The 18,369-nt window shown below is 42.0% G+C and overlaps 1 protein-coding gene across 2 annotated transcripts; it reads right to left on the reverse strand.

Moving 5' to 3' along the window:
• Positions 1–224: 224 nt before the first annotated feature.
• On the reverse strand, positions 225–17,954 carry LOC112217669 (adenylate cyclase type 3-like). Of its 2 annotated transcripts, XM_042300810.1 has the most exons (20): positions 16,633–17,954; positions 14,478–14,627; positions 13,111–13,241; positions 12,817–12,928; positions 12,023–12,150; positions 11,698–11,856; positions 11,409–11,574; positions 11,173–11,274; positions 10,952–11,061; positions 10,679–10,840; positions 3,938–4,025; positions 3,722–3,838; positions 2,593–2,864; positions 2,390–2,471; positions 2,026–2,184; positions 1,737–1,883; positions 1,536–1,652; positions 1,285–1,411; positions 1,096–1,220; positions 225–925 (listed from the first exon to the last, which is right to left on the reverse strand). In XM_042300810.1, exons 1-20 carry the CDS (start codon positions 17,308–17,310, stop codon positions 737–739), a joined length of 3,321 nt encoding a protein of 1,106 aa, XP_042156744.1. In that variant the 5' UTR covers positions 17,311–17,954; the 3' UTR covers positions 225–736. The 2 variants fall into 2 exon arrangements, with proteins under 2 accessions (XP_042156744.1, XP_024233893.1); XM_024378125.2 differs by lacking the exon at positions 14,478–14,627 and having other exon boundaries at positions 16,633–17,953.
• Between the last annotated feature and the right edge of the window lie 415 nt (positions 17,955–18,369).

Genomic DNA, 18,369 nt, shown 5'->3' on the forward strand with positions numbered 1-18,369 from the left:
GGCTCTGCTGATAGCCAGGTGTAGATGTGGTAAGGTGTTGGGACTCTGCTGTTGGGACAGCTTTATGTAGGCCTTAACAGTTTGTGGGCACTGACTGACACATTTGTCACCGTTATAGTGCAAATCATGTATTGTTTAGTGTTGTGGCTTAGCTGGCAAGCAGCCCACAATTTTTTGTTTGCCCCACCAAGACATTACATGTAAAAAAAATCGCCACACAAACCTCATAAAAAGTGATTTATTTTTATTTTTATCAACACATTATATTAATACAAAATCTTTCAAGCGGCATTATCTTACAAAACCCGAGCTTGACTGTTTAAAAACAATAAAAGAACATAGAGGATAATCATACTGAAGGCAAACTGTCACACTAGTGAGTTTAGTTGATGTCAATATGGACTTAGGGTGTAGTGATATGTTGTTCTATGAAGTAGTTGCCTATATCTAAATATATACACAAAAGCTCATATTTTGTACATGTACCCACCCATCAAAAGGTATGATTTTATATTTTTCACTTGAACTATCAGTTACCATAGAATCCAGAAGCGGCTAGTACAGAATTGAGTGTGTTTTTGTTTTCTTAGCCTGTCGAAACAGTATGCTTGCCTATGCATTAACTGTACACTTGTCTATGATTTTTAAGTTTGATCTGTCTAGAGTATGTTACATAAGAATGATGAATCCCTGTGTAATCTCTACTGTCTGTTGTTTCAGCAGGTGTGGGTCAGGATCAGGAATGGTCCACTACTTGGTGAGGAAGGGTAGTAGTAGTGGTGGGACCAGTGCCATTGCTACTAGTTTTGTCTTTCCCTTTCATGAAGAAGGTTAGTAGCTCCCCCTTCCCCTTGACAAAGATGGGGCCTCTCCTGACGAAGCGGAATCCGTACTCCTTTAGGATGTCATAACAGTCCTCCACCACCTGGGGGAAGCACATCATAGAGTAATGACGGATAAAAATGGGACATTATAGGACGTAGAAGGAAAACTGTTTATCAAGATTAAAGAGAGGAGAAGATGGGAAAAGACTGAGGTGGGAAAATAAGGGGGAAAGAAAGGAGGGTAGTAGACAGGTGAGGAAATGTGTGTTACCTGAATGTTGCCCATCACCCCTGTAGACTCCATTCTGCTGGCTACGTTGACTGTGTTGCCCCAGATGTCATAATGAGGTTTACGAGCACCAATCACTCCAGCCAAAACCGAGCCCTTATTCAGACCTAAGAGGAAGAGACATGTCACTCAAACACACACATGCACGCATGCTCGCAGGCACACACTTACCGATGCGTAGCATGAAGTTGTTGAAGGACTGGTCGTTGAGTTTGGTGAGAGTGACCTTCATGGCCAGAGCAAAGTCTGCCAGGTCAGCTAAGTGCTGCCAACGTTCTAACAATGACTGTTCCTCTATCTGAAGGGGAGAAATAGAGCCTTCATCATTATCATCATCACAATCATCATCATCAACACCATTAGTCATGCTGATATACATTGAGCTTGATGATGTGTTCTGTGTTGTCAGTTGCTGTGGTTACCGGGCGGTTGCAGTATCCGTTGGTGTTGCTCTCGGGTGTGACTCCAGACGCAGCCATGTAGGTGCTTCCTATAGTCTTAATCTTAGTGATGAAGCGGAACTCATTCCTGTCCAACAGCTGGCAGGGGAGCAAGGAAATGAATTATCCCGTTACTGTACTAAAACACACACACACACACAGAGAGAGCGAGAGATCACTCACACTGTCAAAGTCAGAGATAATCTCATTGAGGATCCTCAGACACTCTATGCCCCCATTGTTGATGCCCTCCTCTGTGTAGAAGTCTGAGAAGTTGGGGATGGAGGCAAACATCACTCCTATCTCATCATATGACTGGCTGTACAGCTCCTACAGAGGAGAAACAAAATTGATGGGTAAGAAAAACACTCAAGCTCATCATACATCCTTTGACAATTTCCTGTATTTTTTGAATGCCCTTTCTTTGAGTCTCTCTCCCTTTCTGTTTGTATTTTAATTGTCCCTCTCTCACCTCGTCTCTCTTCGTAGAACCGAGGAAGTGTTTGGCTACATGTTCAGGCAGCATGTTGGTGACCAGCGCTTCATTCCAGCGCCTCATCTCAAACACCCTCTCCTTCTGGTCATGCACCTCAATCTTCCACAGGAAAAGCTTCCGCGACTGCCTCTCCACCTGGTGAAAAAGAGGAGGGTGGAGTGAAAGAGAGGGAGTGTTTCAAGCAAACTCACACAGACTAGTGCTGTCAGGGGGATCTGTAACAACAGCAAGTCTTTCTCAGTTTGTATGATTGACGAGTTCGAGGCTGATGCTCATGGACGTCTGACTCAATGTGAATAGGAGGTGTGATTGTGAGGATGTTCAGGAGGAGGTAACCCACATGTCTGGCAAAGTAGTAGAAGCAGATCATCATGATCATGATCATCACTGTCATAAGGTACTTGGAAGGGACTATAGACATCCTGAGGATGCGAGAGGGAGAGAGAACACATTGAGTATCCACAGCTTTCTACTTTACCTACCAATATAACTACCATGTAAGTACATGTTTTTAGCACCACTTGAGGGATTATAGTTCCTCACCTGTAGCTGGTGAATCGTATGAAGTCATACAGGTCGTAGATATCCCTCCAGCTGTAGATGTTGACGGCGCCCGTTGCCACAATGACCAGCAGCATGAGCCCCAGCTTGACCAGGTGGCTTACCTGCACCAGCATGGTGGTCGCCACAAGCGACAGCACCGCCATATAGCTGTAGTGTTTAGGGTTTTCTGCACAACCTCCGTCACCTAGCGACTCCCTGCTGAGGCCAGCACTGGTGTTGAGGAACAGGAAGGGAGGCTGGACACAGCTCAGCTACAATGTCAAGAGGGGTTGGGGTGAGAAATGTTCAATCCATAAACTAAGGCAATACTCCAGTAGTGGCATGCACTATAACGCCCCTAATGCTATGTTCACATATAATGTTACAAAAAACGTCAGTGTAACATTTAAACAAAAACAATCTAAAGCAATATTTTAACTCAAGCATAATTTGGGCAACATTGCAGTAGCCGCACATTCTCTATGCTCCACACTCCACTAGACATCTCTGCGCCACTGATAATTCCTCTCTTGATATTTGGGAGTCCTGTTCCTGCCTAACAGAAAAAGCAGTAAAGTGTGGGACAGGCTGTCCCTGTTGGGCCTTCCAAATGAGCGTGCAGGCAGTGAGAGACAGCTAACTCTCTGTAATGGACCCCTATGGGGATGGGTCGGTTTTGACTACGTGGTATCAGAAACCTGTATATAATGATGAAATGCTCATGTCTCCGCCCTAACAATGGGAGTTGTTGTTCCAAAGGCGGGAAGACAGGCGACAAGCTTAAGTCCAAAATAAGCCCATAGAAACGCATTGGGCTTACTTTGGACAGATTTTGGTGAGAGGGAAACCTGTCGCTTCGCCTCTTCCTCTCTGGTGGTATACAGCTACGACTGAAAGTCGTTTTTTTGCAGCAGGTTAGGACAATTAACATAGCAGGTTAAGGTTAGGAAAATGTTTAGGGTTAGCTAAAATGCTCTCCTAACCTGTTACAAAAAAATTACTTCCGGTCGTAGCTGTACTCCATCTCGTCACAACCGGATAGGTACTCAGACACAAACCGTTTAGAAGGCACTGAAGAGTATGATAGCAACAAGGTAAGAACACACACAAGCTGAAAAAATTGGCTCACCATATCGGCAATCTCAGCCATGGTTAAAACAAAGATGGCTGCCATGGCCCAGGTGTTCCGTGCCCAACGGGTTCGATCGATCCACATCGAGAACGACACGAGCCTCTTCGAGAACATCTTTTACACAGACACAGACAAACATGATTAAAATCACCATCATCACTGCCATTATCATCAACACCTCCATCATTATCATCATCAGAGGAGGAGACTCACACGAGGGAAGACGGCAGCCATGGAGCAGATAGTGAGAATGAGTAGCAACCCCTCTCCAATCGCCAGGGTCACATAGTTCACTACCAGCCTGTCAGACAGACGCACACATACTAAACTCAAAAAAACGAAACGTCCTCTCACTGACAAGTGCAATTATTTTCAGCAAAATTAACGTGTAAATATTTGTATGAACATAACAAGATTCAACATCTGAGACATGAACTGAACAAGTTCCACAGACATGTGACTAACAGAAATGGAATAATGTGTCCCTGAACAAAGGAGGGGTCAAAATCAAAAGTAACAGTCAGTATCTGGTGTGGCCACCAGCTGCATTAGGTACTGCAGTGCATCTCCTCTTCATGGACTGCACCAGATTTGCCAGTTCTTGCTGTGAGATATTACCCCACTCTTCCATCAAGGCACCTGCAAGTTCATGGTCATTTCTGGGGGGAATGGCCCTAGCCCTCACCCTCCGATACAACAGGTCCCAGACGTGCTCAATGGGAGATCCGGGCTCTTCGCTGGCCACGGCAGAACAATAACATTCCTGTCTTGCAGGAAATCACACACAGAACTAGCAGTGTGGCTGGTGGCATTGTCAGGTACCACATGAGGGAGGAGGATGTCTTCCCTGTAACGCACAGCGTTGAGATTGCCTGCAATGACAACAAGCTCAGTCCGATGATGCTGTGACACACCGCCCCAGACCATGACGGACCCTCTACCTCCAAATCGATCCCGCTCCAGAGTACAGGCCTCGGTGTAATGCTCATTCCTTCGACGATCAACGCAAATCTGACCATCATCCCTGGTGGGACAAATCCGCGACTCGTCAGTGAAGAGCACTTTTGCCAGTCCTGTCTGGTCCAGCAATGGTGGGTTTGTGCCCATGGACAACGTTGTTGCCAGTGATGTCTGGTGAGGACCTGCCTTACAACAGGCCTACAAGCCCTATTGCGGACAGTCTGAGCATTGATGGAGGGATTGTGCGTTCCTGGTGTAATTCAGGGAGTTGTTGTTGCCATCTTGTAACTGTCCCGCAGGTGTGATGTTCAGATGTACCGATCCTGTGCAGGTGTTGTTGCATGTGGTCTGCCACTGCGATGACGATCATCTCTCCATCCTGTCTCCCTGTAGTGTTGTCTAAGGCATCTCACAGTACGGACATTGCAATTTATTGCCCAGGCCACATCTGCAGTCCTCATGCCTCCATGCAGCATGCCTAAGGCACATTCACGCAGATGAGCAGGAACCCTGGGCATCTTTCTTTTGATGTTTTGCACTGACAGTAGAAATGCCTCTTTAGAGTCCTAAGTTTTCATAACCGTGACCTTAATTGCCTACCGTCTGTAAGCTGTTAGTGTCTTAACAACCGTTACACAGGTGCATGTTCATTAATTGTTTATGGTTCATTGAACATTCATAGGAAACAGTGTTTTTTAAATTTTTATGATTTCTTTAAGGGGTGGATCAGCTTAATATTGCAGAAAGATTGTTGCTTCCATCAATGTAATTGTCTGCATCATTTTCAATCCCCCATATATTTTTTGGTAAATATATATATCCACATACATACACGTATGCATATATATATACACATATATACCTATATAGATATACATACTTTTTAAAGAATGTACCTATATTATTCCCCTCAAACCCTACCATCCTTCCCCCAATTGGAGTAAACTAATAAACACTTTGGCTTTTACCTTCAATTTATACATCTTATATACATTTTACATTCACAGTCTATTTTACAATAGTTATTTTTTGTTTGTTTTTAGTCCTTCCTCTGTTTCTGATGTCCATCCAGGTTGATTTCTATTTGTAACTGTGCTATTTCACAGAAGTTCTGAACCTATATACATTTTACAGACCCTGTATGTTTTACATTGGTTATCTTGTTATTAGTCCCACCCTTCAGCTCCATTCAACCCCTCCCATCTATCTCTCAACATCATCCATTTTGGATTTCTATTTGCCATATATTTTTCAGCTGTGCTGTGATGCTTCAAAAGTACTGAACCTTTCTATTCTCTTCTACAACAGACTGTAAATTAAAAATAAACATTTTTGCTAAAATAATAATTATATTATTGATTGATTGACTATGGCTTTTCAAATCACCCAGTACTGCTATCTGCAGCATTAGTTTTAGGCAAATGTTGCAATTCTTCAGCCATTTCTGTACCTGTGACCAAAAACGAGCTACATATGGACAATACCAAAATCTAATGACTCTGCCTCCTCACAGCAAAATCTGCAGAGCTGGGAAGATTGTATCCCCCATATATATAACATTCTATTGGTTGCAAGAATTTTGTATAGTAATTTAAATGGAAAAATTTGACGTTTTGAATCCGGCCTGTTTTGCTTATCAATTCATAAACCATGTGCCATGGAATGGGTACATTGAAAATCTCTTCCCAACTATTTTGCAATTTATATGGCACAGCTGTCAGTTTTTTGGTCCTTAAATTAAATTGGTATATGTTTTTATTTATCACACTTTTCTTTACCCAGTTATGTTCTTTAATACAGGGCCGACATACAAGTTCCTTACTTTTTTCCCCTTCTACTTGCCTCTTCCATTTTTGTGGTAATGCTGCAATTAATTGGTTGTAATTTTGGGTAGAGCAGACATTTCCATATGTCTGTGTTAGCTGCATGTGTAACATAACTCCACCAGTCATATTTATTGTATCATTCACTAAAATTAGACCTTTTTCAAACATTTCTTTGAAAAATACGTTTTTTTTAATCAATTCGTATATTTGAGTTTAACCACAATATTTGTTTTATTATTTGTTCTGTCTTTTCTGGTGGATTAAACTGAAATTGAAACCAACTTTTTAAGGCTTATTTTAAAAATAATAATATTTTGTAGATTATTTCCTTTTCAAACAACAGAAATTGAGTAGGTGTAATCTGAATAAAGGGGAAAAGGCAATTCTTGAACATAGGATGAGACATTCCTACCAATTTACTAGAGAACCAGTTTGGATTTAAGTATAACTTTTGTATGACTAATGCCTTTAGTGAGAGGTCTAATGCTTTAATGTTTAATCATTTCTGCCCCCGAATTCATATTCGTTATATAATAGACCATTTTAGTTTTGTCTGGCTTGCCGTTCCAAATAAAATATAATATTTTTTGTTCATATAATTTAAAGAGCTGGTCACTAGGTGTAGGCAAAACCATAAGCAAATAGGTAAACTGTGATATGACTAAAGAGTTAACCAGAGTGATTTTTCCACAAATAGACAGGTATTGTCCTTTCCATGGAAGCAATATCTTATCTATTTTTGCTAACTTTCTATAAAAATGTATTGGAGTGAGATCATTTCTTTCTTTTGGGATTTGTATACCTAGTATGTCCACATCTCCATCAGACCATTTCATTGGTAAACTACACGGTAATGTAAAATTGGCATTTTTTTGTGATCCAATACGTATCATAATTTTGTTTTAATCCAGAGAGGATAGCAAACGTTTCTAGATCCTCTATGAGGCCGTGGAGAGATTCTAATTGTGGTTTTAAAAGAACATGAATCATCAGCGTACAATGACACCTTACTTTTTAAGCCACGGATTTCTAATCCCTTAATATTATTGTTTGATCTAATTTTAACAGCTAACATTTCGATGGCAATAAAAAATAGATATGACGATAGTGGACAACCTTGTTTTACTCCTCTAGATAGTTTAAAACTTTCTGAGATGTAGCCATTATTTACTATTCTACACCTAGGGTTACTATACATAACTTTAACCCATTTTATAAGAGATTCCCCAAAATTGAAATATTCAAGTCATTTATATATAAACTCCAGTTGCACTTTATCAAAAGCCTTTTCAAAATCAGCTATGAAAACCAGGCCTGGTGTCCCCGATATTTCATAGTGTTCTATTGTTTCCAGTACTTGTCTTATATTATCTCCAATGTATCGTCCATGTAAAAAAACTGTCTGATTAGGATGAATAATATCTGACAATACTTTAATTCTTTGCGCCAAGGATTTTTGCATCACAACACTGAAGTGTAAGAGGTCTCCAATTTTTTAAATGGACTGGATCTTTATACATACCACTTGGGTCCTGTTTCAGTAATAATGATATCAGACCTTGTTGCGTGTCTGATAATCTACCATTTATACAGGAGTGGTTAAAACATGCTAATAAAGGTCATCTGAGTACATCAAAAAACGTTTGGTATACTTCCACTGGTATGCCATCCAGCCATGGAGTTTTCCCAGCCTTAAAGGCCCCAGTTACATCAAGAAGTTCCTCCTCTGTAATTTGGCCTTCGCATTAGTCTTTCTGTACAGATGTTAATTTTACATTATTATTAGGAAAAAAATCCATATAATTAGTTTCAGTTAGTGGAGATGGAGGAGACTGAAACGAAAACATTTTCTTAAAGTACTTTACTTCCTCTTTCAAAATATAATTTGGTGAATCATGCGTGACTCCATCATTTGTAACAAGTTTCAATAAAACAATTTTGGTAGCATTTCTATATTGAAGATTGAAAAAGAATTTGGTGCATTTTCCCCCATATTCCATCCAGTTCGCTTTATTTTTATAATATATTACACGGGATCTGGATGTTTCATCTAACTTATTCTGTGCCTCTATGGTACAGTTTTATTGCTATCTAACTGTACTGTTAGTTCTTCAATTTCCTTTGTTAACATGGACTCTTTTGCTCTAAATTGCTTTTGTTTTATAGATGAGTACTGAATTGCATGGCCTCTAAAGACACATTTAAAAGTGTCCCATACAATAAGGGGATCTGCTGTACCTATGTTATGTCTGAAAAAGTCAGTTATACATTCTTCTGTCCTAGTTCTAAACAATTTATCATCTAGTAGGCTTTGATTACATTTCCAATATCCTCGCCCACGTGGAAATTCTGTAGGAGTAATATATATGCCAATTATGTGATGATCCGACCACATTCTGTCCACTATCAACACTTCTTAAACTTTTGGTGTCAGAGAGAATGGCATAGGAAAGTAGTCGAGACGACTAGCTTGATTAAGTCTCCGCCATGTATATCTCACCATGTCAGGGTATTTAAGTCTCCATATATTCACTAATTCCAATATATCCATGTATTCCTTAAGTGCCTGAGGGTGATAGTTTGTAGTGTGATTTCCTTTCCAGTCCATAGAGGTATTTAAGACCGTATTAAAATCTCCCACCATAATAATAGTCTAGTGTTGCTTGTAGAGTTGATACATTCTTATATATATTTTCAAAGAAGCTTGGATCATCATTATTTGGACCGTATAGGTTAATAAGCCATATCTGTTTATTGTCCGATAACATATTTAAAATAATCTACCTTGATCTGTTTGGACAATTTGCACATTTGGATCAAAATTACTATTAATTAAAACTATCACCTCTTTAGAATTTCTTTGCCCGTGTAGAAATATATTTCGCCCCCCCCCAGTCCTTTTTCCACCCAACTTCATCTAAAATTGTTGAATGAGTTTCCTGTAAACAATAGATATTATATTCCTTCTCTTTTAGCCAAGTAAATAGTGATCGTCTTTTCTTATTCTCTGCTAGGCCATTATAATTGTAACTAGCTATACTTATTTCACCACTAACCATAATGAGACACACCTTTCAATTCTATTTATCAAAATATATGTTTATTTACGTACCATTAAAAAGTAACACGATGATTAAGTGTCTATATAGCTGTACCATGATATTTGCATTGCTACTAGGTAAACCTCCAATTGGTCCCCAATATTCCACCCGCTAAAAGCCCTCATCCAGAGTTGGGTTGTCATCCCAATGCCTGGCAGACCACCCCCGAATCCCATAGCCCTAAAAAGACTGGGATCCTTCCTTCGAAAAGAGCACACAGTGCCATTTACAGAACAGAAGTAGATCAACCGCCAAATGCATTTCCATCGCCCTCACCTCGATTTGTATTATATTTGGCCATCAAAAGAAATATATATTTAAAATCCTGTTTCTTATTTTCCATAATTAGCTATTAATATTTGTTGTAATGTAGGCAGTTTATGCAAAGGGATTTACCTCTCACCAGTCTCGTCATTACCAAAATTACAAGTAATTATTATAATAGCAAACAATTATTGTGAATCATCCTATATTGTCCCTAACATCTTTTACTCCTGTATGTGTGCAACAGTTGTGGGTTATGCACATACACCCACACACTCAACCACAAAAAAACATAAAATAAATTAACACACCACACCATCCACTGTGTCTTCTGTTTACTGAGTTTTTATCATCATCATCATGTTGAATTAGTGATTGAGTGTTCCAATTAGTTATATTTGAAGATCAATAAAAAAATATAGATTTTCTATTTCATTGTTACAATCCATAACCGGGCTAGAATTGTATTAAATTATTTTCCTCGTCTATAAGAACTTTGTTATTTTTTTAATAACCATGGACAAGTCTTTGTGTCTCTGAACAACTGGTTATCAATATATAGTTTATTGACGACGAGAGCTACTCGTTTCCATTTTAGTCTATTTTCCTTGAAAATTGGATACAGAACTTTACGCAGTACTGCAATTTTGTGAAACAGTGTATAAACCCTTTACAATGAAGATCTGTGAAGGTATTTGGCTTTTTACAAATTTTGTTTCAAAGACAGGGTCCTGAAAAAGGGACGTTTATGTTGTAGTACAGTATATTTAATATTTTGTGTTGAATATAATGTGTGAACTCACATTGGGTCTATGAGGACCTCCATGCCTGCAGAGAAAAAGAGGACCAGGCAGCTGCAGCAGAAAGCTACACCACTCTGTCTTTCCTTCTCTGCAGAGTAACGCTCCTCCAACTCCCCATCCACAAACTGCAGGGACACAGGGTTGGTCCGACGCTCCTTCGCACTGATAGAAAGAGAGAGAGATCAAAAGAGTGAGAGATGGTATATACTTTTCCTTCTTCTTTGCTTTGTCCCACCAGCCTGTCCTCCCTTTCCCCTTCTCCTCCTCTCTTACGTCTCTTCGTTCTCTCTCTCCAGCAGCTCCAGGTGCAGTAGTCTGTTCAGCTCCTGTTCACTCTCCCTGGCATCTACTTTCTTTTTTATTTGACGCTGAGGGCTCGTCACCTAGGCAACACAGGTCAGAGGTCATGGATAGGCTCGTAGTGAAATTCATACAATTAGTCAAATCTAATCAAAATCTTAAAAGAAAATATGGGAGTTAGGGGTTAGGTGTACCTGTGTTTTTGCTTCCTGTTTGCGCTCTGTGGGCGTGCCCCGGACAGAACCGACGCTCCCATTGGTCTCTGTGGTGTTAATCAATTGGGGAGAGATTCTATTCTGAAAAATGACGAGTGGGGAGAGACAGAGAGAGAACAATATAAAACATTTAATGTACAGAACCAGACCAGAAAGAGCGAGGAATATAAAACATTACATTTATAGAACCAGGCCAGACAGAGGTCATCACTTACTACCCTGTTGAGTCCGTTGACCTGGGTGGTTTCCTTGGAGAACACCACCAGGTATGTATCTATGCCTTTCTCCAGCAGGTACTCACACCTCTCCCCTCCGTTTCCTGGCTCCAGGTCAAACTCTCCATGCAGACACTCCATGGTGCTCTGGGAGATGTGGACACGCCTGGAGAACACGCACACCCATAGACACACACTGTCTATGTACCCTCTTGGCAATGAAAGTGACACTCAGAGACATTACTAGTGACCTCTCCCTGGGCCAGTGGTCTTGCTGTACATTTCTTACCCAGGTATCCCTCCTGACTCCATCTTGTTGGCCACAGTGACATCAGTAGACCAGACATCAAACTGCCACCTCCTCTGTCCCAGCACCCCTCCCAGCACAGTGCCTGTGTGCACCCCCACACGCATGTCAACCTCTGTCTTAGTCTTCTCACGCACATACCTGAGTTTGGATGGAAAAGGGGTTCATTCAATTCAGTTTTTCTAAATGCTATCCTTTTCTAAATTGCACATCCCTCATGGTCACTCTTCCACCCTCTCCCACCTATCCCACCCTTCTTCCCCCCTTCCTCCTCCTTTTCCTTCCTCTCCTCCTTCCCCTCACTTACGAGATGGCCTCCACCATGGCCAGGCCCATCATGATGGAACAGGCTGCGTGGTCATCACGGTAATCAGGCAGGCCACAGATACAGTAGTAACAGTCTCCCAGGATCTTGATACGCAACTGGTGGTGTTGCTGTATGGAGTGAGGGAGGGTGGATATAGAGAGAGAGGAGAGTAGAGACACAATGACAGGAATGATATGAATGTCAGTATGTTATGAGATGTGTGTGTTTGCGAGAGAAATAAACAGTGTATTTTAAAGACAGCAGAAGTATCCTTATGGAAGAGATAGGTGACTTTCACATTCATCCGACTCACCTAAGATAACGTATTGTTGTGAGAGATAAGGAGAGAACAACACAAGGAGGCAGAGAAACACGACCATGACACAAAGCAAGGTATAGAGCAGGGTTCTCCAACTGGCGGCCGGCGGGCCGAATTTGGTCCGTGGGTGTTTTTATTTGGCTCCCCAAGTTTTATGAGCAATTTTTTAAATTAAATTTTTATTGTTGGATAGAAAAGACTGTACAAACACCAGGAAATCCACTCCAAGTGATTTTCATTTTGGAAATCTATTCCCAATTATTCCCTATAGAGAAGACACGTGATCGTATACAAATGTAATCATTTTTTATTATTATGGTTTAGTCAAATATTATATCAGTTTGGGAATTTTACGGTCAATTTGCAATTTAAAATGATTTGTAATTATGCTCCGGCTCCCAGACCATCCACTCAAGAAAAAAATCGGACCGTGGCTGAATCTAGTTGACGATTCCTGGTATAGAGAGAAACTCACAGCAGCTAGCTTGTCAAAGCGGGCGAACAGTTCGTTGAGCAGCTTGACCAGCTCTTGTGCACTACACGCTGAGGAAAGCTGTGTAAAACCCACTATATCAGCAAATAGGATACTGTAAGAGAGAGGGAGGGAGAGAGAGAGAAGAGGGGGAGAGAAAGGGGAAGGCAGAGAAAACTAAATTGCTTAATAGGTTAACTCAATTTCCATGTGTTAAAGTACAGATGATTGTCATGAGTATTTCTGAATGATAGCACATCTTCACGTTCGCATTACGTTATATTAACATTGTCGAACCTGACGTTCTCATGACGGTACATGTACATGGTGTTGAACTGCTGCACTTCGTTCTGGTTAGCCTGTTTCTTCATGCCCTCCAGCATCTCTTCTGCTATGTGTTTGGGCAGGATGGACAGCAACAACTCCTCCTGCACACACAAAGACAGAGACAGACGTGTGTGTGTGTGTGTGTGTGCGTGCCTGCGCACAGCGCGTACTGCATGTTTGAGACAGGAGTATAATTTCTGTGAGCATCCTCTCAGGGCCGCGTCGTCATGGCAATGTGAAGCAGTCAGATGTGTTCTGATTGGCTGGCTGCACCCATCTCCCAGAAGCCTCCACTGCCTCTTTGCCACTCTGGGAATTCTGTCTTTCTAACTTATTTCTCTCTCCCTCTGTCTCGCTCTCTCTCTCCAGGGCCCATACTGTTTGCTCTACAAATAGTAGCAGTCAGGGAAAAGCATAACAGAGGATGGAAGGGACACAATAATAATTGGCTCATCAGCTGCAGTGAATTAGGGTCGACTCAGTTAATTTGACAGTAATGACAGAGAGGATTGCGTGAGGGGACAGGAGACAGAGGAGAGAGAAGGGGGAGATGACAGAGAGAGAATGGAAAGCAGTAAAGGGAGAGAGGAAAAGGCAAGAGAAGAAAGAAATAGGGAAGTGATGGAAAGAGACATTAGCCCTGGTCCCACACCTCTGCATACCTCAGTACGTATGTGACCTCCTTAACAATGCCTCTACTGTAAAGATAACAACAGTCTGTCTAATCAGCCCATTAGACCAGAGCCAGAGACAACACACTGCAATTAGAGCAGTCCTGGGTTATCCAGCACACTGCTAATAGCTAGAGGTGACAGCACACTGCTAACAGCTAGAGGTGACAGCACACTGCTGACAGCTAGAGGTGACAGCACACTGCTAACAGCTAGAGGTGACAGCACACTGCTAACAGCTAGAGGTGACAGCACACTGCTAACAGCTAGAGGTGACAGCACACTGCTAACAGCTAGAGGTGACAGCACACTGCTAACAGCTAGAGGTGACAGCACACTGCTAACAGCTAGAGGTGACAGCACACTGCTAACAGCTACAGGTGACAGCACACTGCTAACAGCTACAGGAGACAGCACACTGCTACACTGCTGACAGCTAGAGGTGACAGCACACTGCTAACAGCTAGAGGTGACAGCACACTGCTAACAGCTAGAGGTGACAGCACACTGCTAACAGCTAGAGGTGACAGCACACTGCTAACAGCTACAGGTGACAGCACACTGCTAACAGCTACAGGAGACAGCCGGTAACAGGTCACTCGGGCATCAGGGCACACACATACACACAAACGCACGGATGCAGACGCCCCGCGCACACACATCTACCTGCTGGGTGCTCTGCTCCTCCAGGGTGAGTTTGACCTCCAGGGACTGTCGCGCCTCCAGGAAGGCCGTTCGGTACTTCCTGTCGGCCATGTAGTATGATATCACGCCCACAGTGACCGCACACAGGTACAACACCCAGTTAGCCAGGAGCTGGGGGAAGGGATGGACATAACGTGGCTGAAAATGAAGTCCTGACTGACTGAGGTTGTGAGGGATGCAGAGGGAGCGTTGCGTTCCTAAGTGACAACTCTCACTGAGTACAGTGAGCAGGTTCAACAACATTTTCCAAAATTACACTCAGCTCGAAGGGTGTCCCACAGATCCCTGCACAGCTGGCTTGCATAACCTGACACACAAAGGCAACTTCATGGTGATTACCTGAGTTTGGAGTGTGTGTGAGGTTTCAGGTCCTCTCACCTGTATCATGCCCTATCTCACCAGCCAGTGTTGCGCCTGTCTTCTTTCCCACAGAGCAAATTGTCCAGTGTTGATTTTTCAGTGTAACATTTCTAGTGTTGATTCAGGAGTTAAGTCAAATTAAATGTAAGTGTATGTTTCACATGCTTTGGAGACAACAGTTGTAGACTAACAGTGAAAAGCGTACTTACGGGCCCTTCCCAACAATGCAGATGAAGACATAATATTCAAAAAAATCTATAAATAATAACACAAGGAATAAATACACAATGATTAACGAGTCGATGTGCAGGGGTACGAGGTAATTGCGGTGCATACTGTTTGTAGACATAAGCAGGGATAAAGTGACTAGGCAACAGGATAGATAATAAATAATAACAGCAGCGTATGTGATGAGTCAAAAGAGTTAGTGCAGAAAGGGTCAATGCAGTTAGCCAGGGTATTTAACTACTTATCAGTCTTATGGCTTGGGGTTGAAGCTGTTCAGGGTCCTGCTGTAAGAGTGAAATGAACACTCAGTGGAGTAAATTAACCCCCAGTGTTATTTAAAAAAAAAAATCATTAATATCTGTGTTTTTGATTGATTAATCACATGCTACACAAAGACAAATGACATACATTTTTCTAAACGAATCCAAACAGTTTGCTATATTTATTGCACCGTTACTGAAATGATTGTTCCAGTTTAAATGGTTTAGGTAGTCTCCTTACTAACTTCACCCAACCCGTCAGGGTTGGGTCACGAAAGGAAAACCCTGTCATTGCTTTTCAGGGGAATTAATGACGTGATGACATAGCCTAACCACAGTAGGCTAACTAAAAGTGTCTCCCGTGAATCGCATCAGACCCTCATTTTAACGACGTCCACCATATCGTGTGACTGCTGATCCTCTGCAGTCATTCTGAATGCAGGTTGAGGGTGAATAAAAATTCCAACTGTTGGATATCCTAACGCTGGTGTATTCCAATTGGTATAACACATCACTTTGCAAGCCAGCATAATGTGACTTGCAGGCCTGGTGTGGCCTGAAAACCAGGAGTTGCCAAACACCACTGTGTTAGGATGAAACTAGGCCCTCAAAGTAAGTCTTAATCATATAAGTATTGTATTGTCATGAATGGCATAATGATGGCATTTGCCTATGTACTCACTTGGTGAAAGCCACAGACCTTTAAAATAAAATAATTAAATAACAATGTCTCTGTCACTAACAATTACAGTCATGGGTGATAACTCCACAATTCCCTTGAAAAGATGCCCTGGAAAATATGAAATGAGGCTATACACCATATAGTGTTAAAACAACACCCCAAAATGATTTACTCTAACACTACAGGTGTTCATTTTGTACACTGAAAAAGCGTAACAGCGACAGCACTAAGCAAAGTAAGTCAATTTTACTCTAAATCAAGTGTTATGTTTTACACTGTAGGTTTTGCATATTACTCTACAGTAGAGTTATGAAAACACCACAATCAAGTTCATTTGAAAACTTTAAGAGTTGAATGTGGAACACTGCAATAGAGTTACATCTTTAACACTTTCAAAAGTGTTATTTTAACACCAGTTCAGTGGGATTCATATGTTCACTGAAAATAGTGTAAATGTAATACTTTCCGAGTTAAATGTACACCCTGATTTTGCTGAGCACTCACCTACCAGCACCCCTTCCCTTTTTGCCCACCTTTGTTCCACCCACCCCATCCCAATCTGTACCCACATCCACCTCTCCTTTACCTGTCTGAGCAGTATGGTTCCCTGCAGGCTGTCCTGGTGCCTTTGGGTGATGGTGACCCCCAGCACCAGGGTATGGATCCCACAGGACAGAGCTGTGAGCAGCAGGAGAGGGACCAGGGTCAAGGGCAGCGTCAGGAAGCAGGAGAAGCTGAAGAAAACCTGCCAGCCCGCTGTGTCACTGGCTTGGGGGAAAAGCTGGTAGTTCAGCCCCAGGTAGCACAGCACGTGCACGGCTATCATCAACCAGAGTATGTATGGTATCGCACCGCGCACAACAGGCGTCGCGGGGAGTTTGCGCAGTCGGCAGAGCGTGTAGAGTACAATATCCGCAGCAAGTCCAACTGCCGCGACCACGATCATTGCACGTTTGTCTGTCGTGTACACCACTGCGCACATGACAATGACATAGCAGTTGAAAAGCGCCGCAAACACCACCAGCACGAGAAGAGTCTCCTGTCGTTGTCGTCGGAAGTAGACCTGGTAGAGCCGCTCGAGGGACTCGGGCGCAAAGGTGAGGCGCATGATGCGCGGCAGGCACACGCAGCAGCCGGTGTTGCGCACGGTCACCTCGTGCGTACGACCTGCCCCGTGCCTGTTGTCCGATGAGACTGTGGCCGAACATTCTCCAGTATCCTCTGCAGACTGCTCCGTGTCCGTGTAAACCCGGTTTAGAGACATATTGGATCCAGAGTAAGAGTTCCAGTCTCAGTGAAGGTAATCCGTAATCCTATGTTTCTCCAAAGCGCACTAGATCCTTGAGTGCGCAAGCAGACAGGGAGTGTTTAGCTTCAGATATTCAGTGAGATGTCACGAAAGGAAAACCCTGTCATTGCTTTTCAGGGGAATTAATGACGTGATGACATAGCCTAACCACAGTAGGCTAACTAAAAGTGTCTCCCGTGAATCGCATCAGACCCTCATTTTAACGACGTCCACCATATCGTGTGAAGACTTGGTCTGACTAACACCACCAAGTTTGACATAACCTCCCCTTACCGTTGTGAAAAAATATGTCTATGTTTTCCGATTCAACATTATGTCAGCTCTGTAAAATAATAACATTCGAGATGCTTGAAGATTTCTCCCTCGCCTACCAGATCACACAGTCACTATCTCTGCGCCACTGTCCACCGTTTCCATGGCAAACCTCGCAATCTCAAGGTGTGGAGCAGCATGCAATAGAATCATATTGGTTTTCCTTTTATAAAGACTGATACTCGGTGATCTCAAAAATACATAACTTGTTTCTTGTCTTGATTCACTTTGCCTTGGATGGATAACAACCGATAGTTATCCAATTACGCATAACGCTGACACATCATATCCAACTCTACAGTATGAAAACAAAATAATGATAATACTTTGAAATATGTAAAATACACAATATCATTATTCATTCATTCTAAAGTAGGCCAAAGTCATCTAAAAGCATTAGACATATCCATTTGAAATAGATAAAACGCAATATATTCAATATCATCTAAAACAATTACAATCTTAGTGCAAATGTGGTATTTAAAGACTTGACAACAGGTTTGTTTAATAAAATCAAATAGTTGTGACAACTGTCATCACCTAAATGTTCTAATTAGTCAAGATTGAGGTAAATATCCAACAGATCCCATAAGTACTCACGACTGGTTTTAGATCAAGGGTGGCAAAAAATGGTAAATTGCATCATTGCTTTTAATCCGCTTGGAATCAGAAAGATTCTTTAAACTGTTTTCTATCCAGCAA

Source organism: Oncorhynchus tshawytscha, linkage group LG18 (assembly GCF_018296145.1).
Source record: "Oncorhynchus tshawytscha isolate Ot180627B linkage group LG18, Otsh_v2.0, whole genome shotgun sequence".
NCBI classification, from domain to species: Eukaryota; Metazoa; Chordata; class Actinopteri; order Salmoniformes; family Salmonidae; genus Oncorhynchus; species Oncorhynchus tshawytscha.

What these genes read in the sequence shown, in the direction of transcription:
- LOC112217669 (XM_042300810.1), bottom strand. Translation starts at nt 17,310, where the DNA reads ATGTCTCTAAACCGGGTTTACACGGACACGGAGCAGTCTGCAGAGGAT. An exon ending in GAGTCAGGAGGGATACCTGG is followed by an intron (nt 11,575 to 11,697) that starts GTAAGAAATGTA and finishes CGTGTTCTCCAG; the next exon opens with GCGTGTCCACATCTCCCAGA. An exon ending in ACGGATACTGCAACCGCCCG is followed by an intron (nt 1,412 to 1,535) that starts GTAACCACAGCA and finishes TCTCCCCTTCAG; the next exon opens with ATAGAGGAACAGTCATTGTT.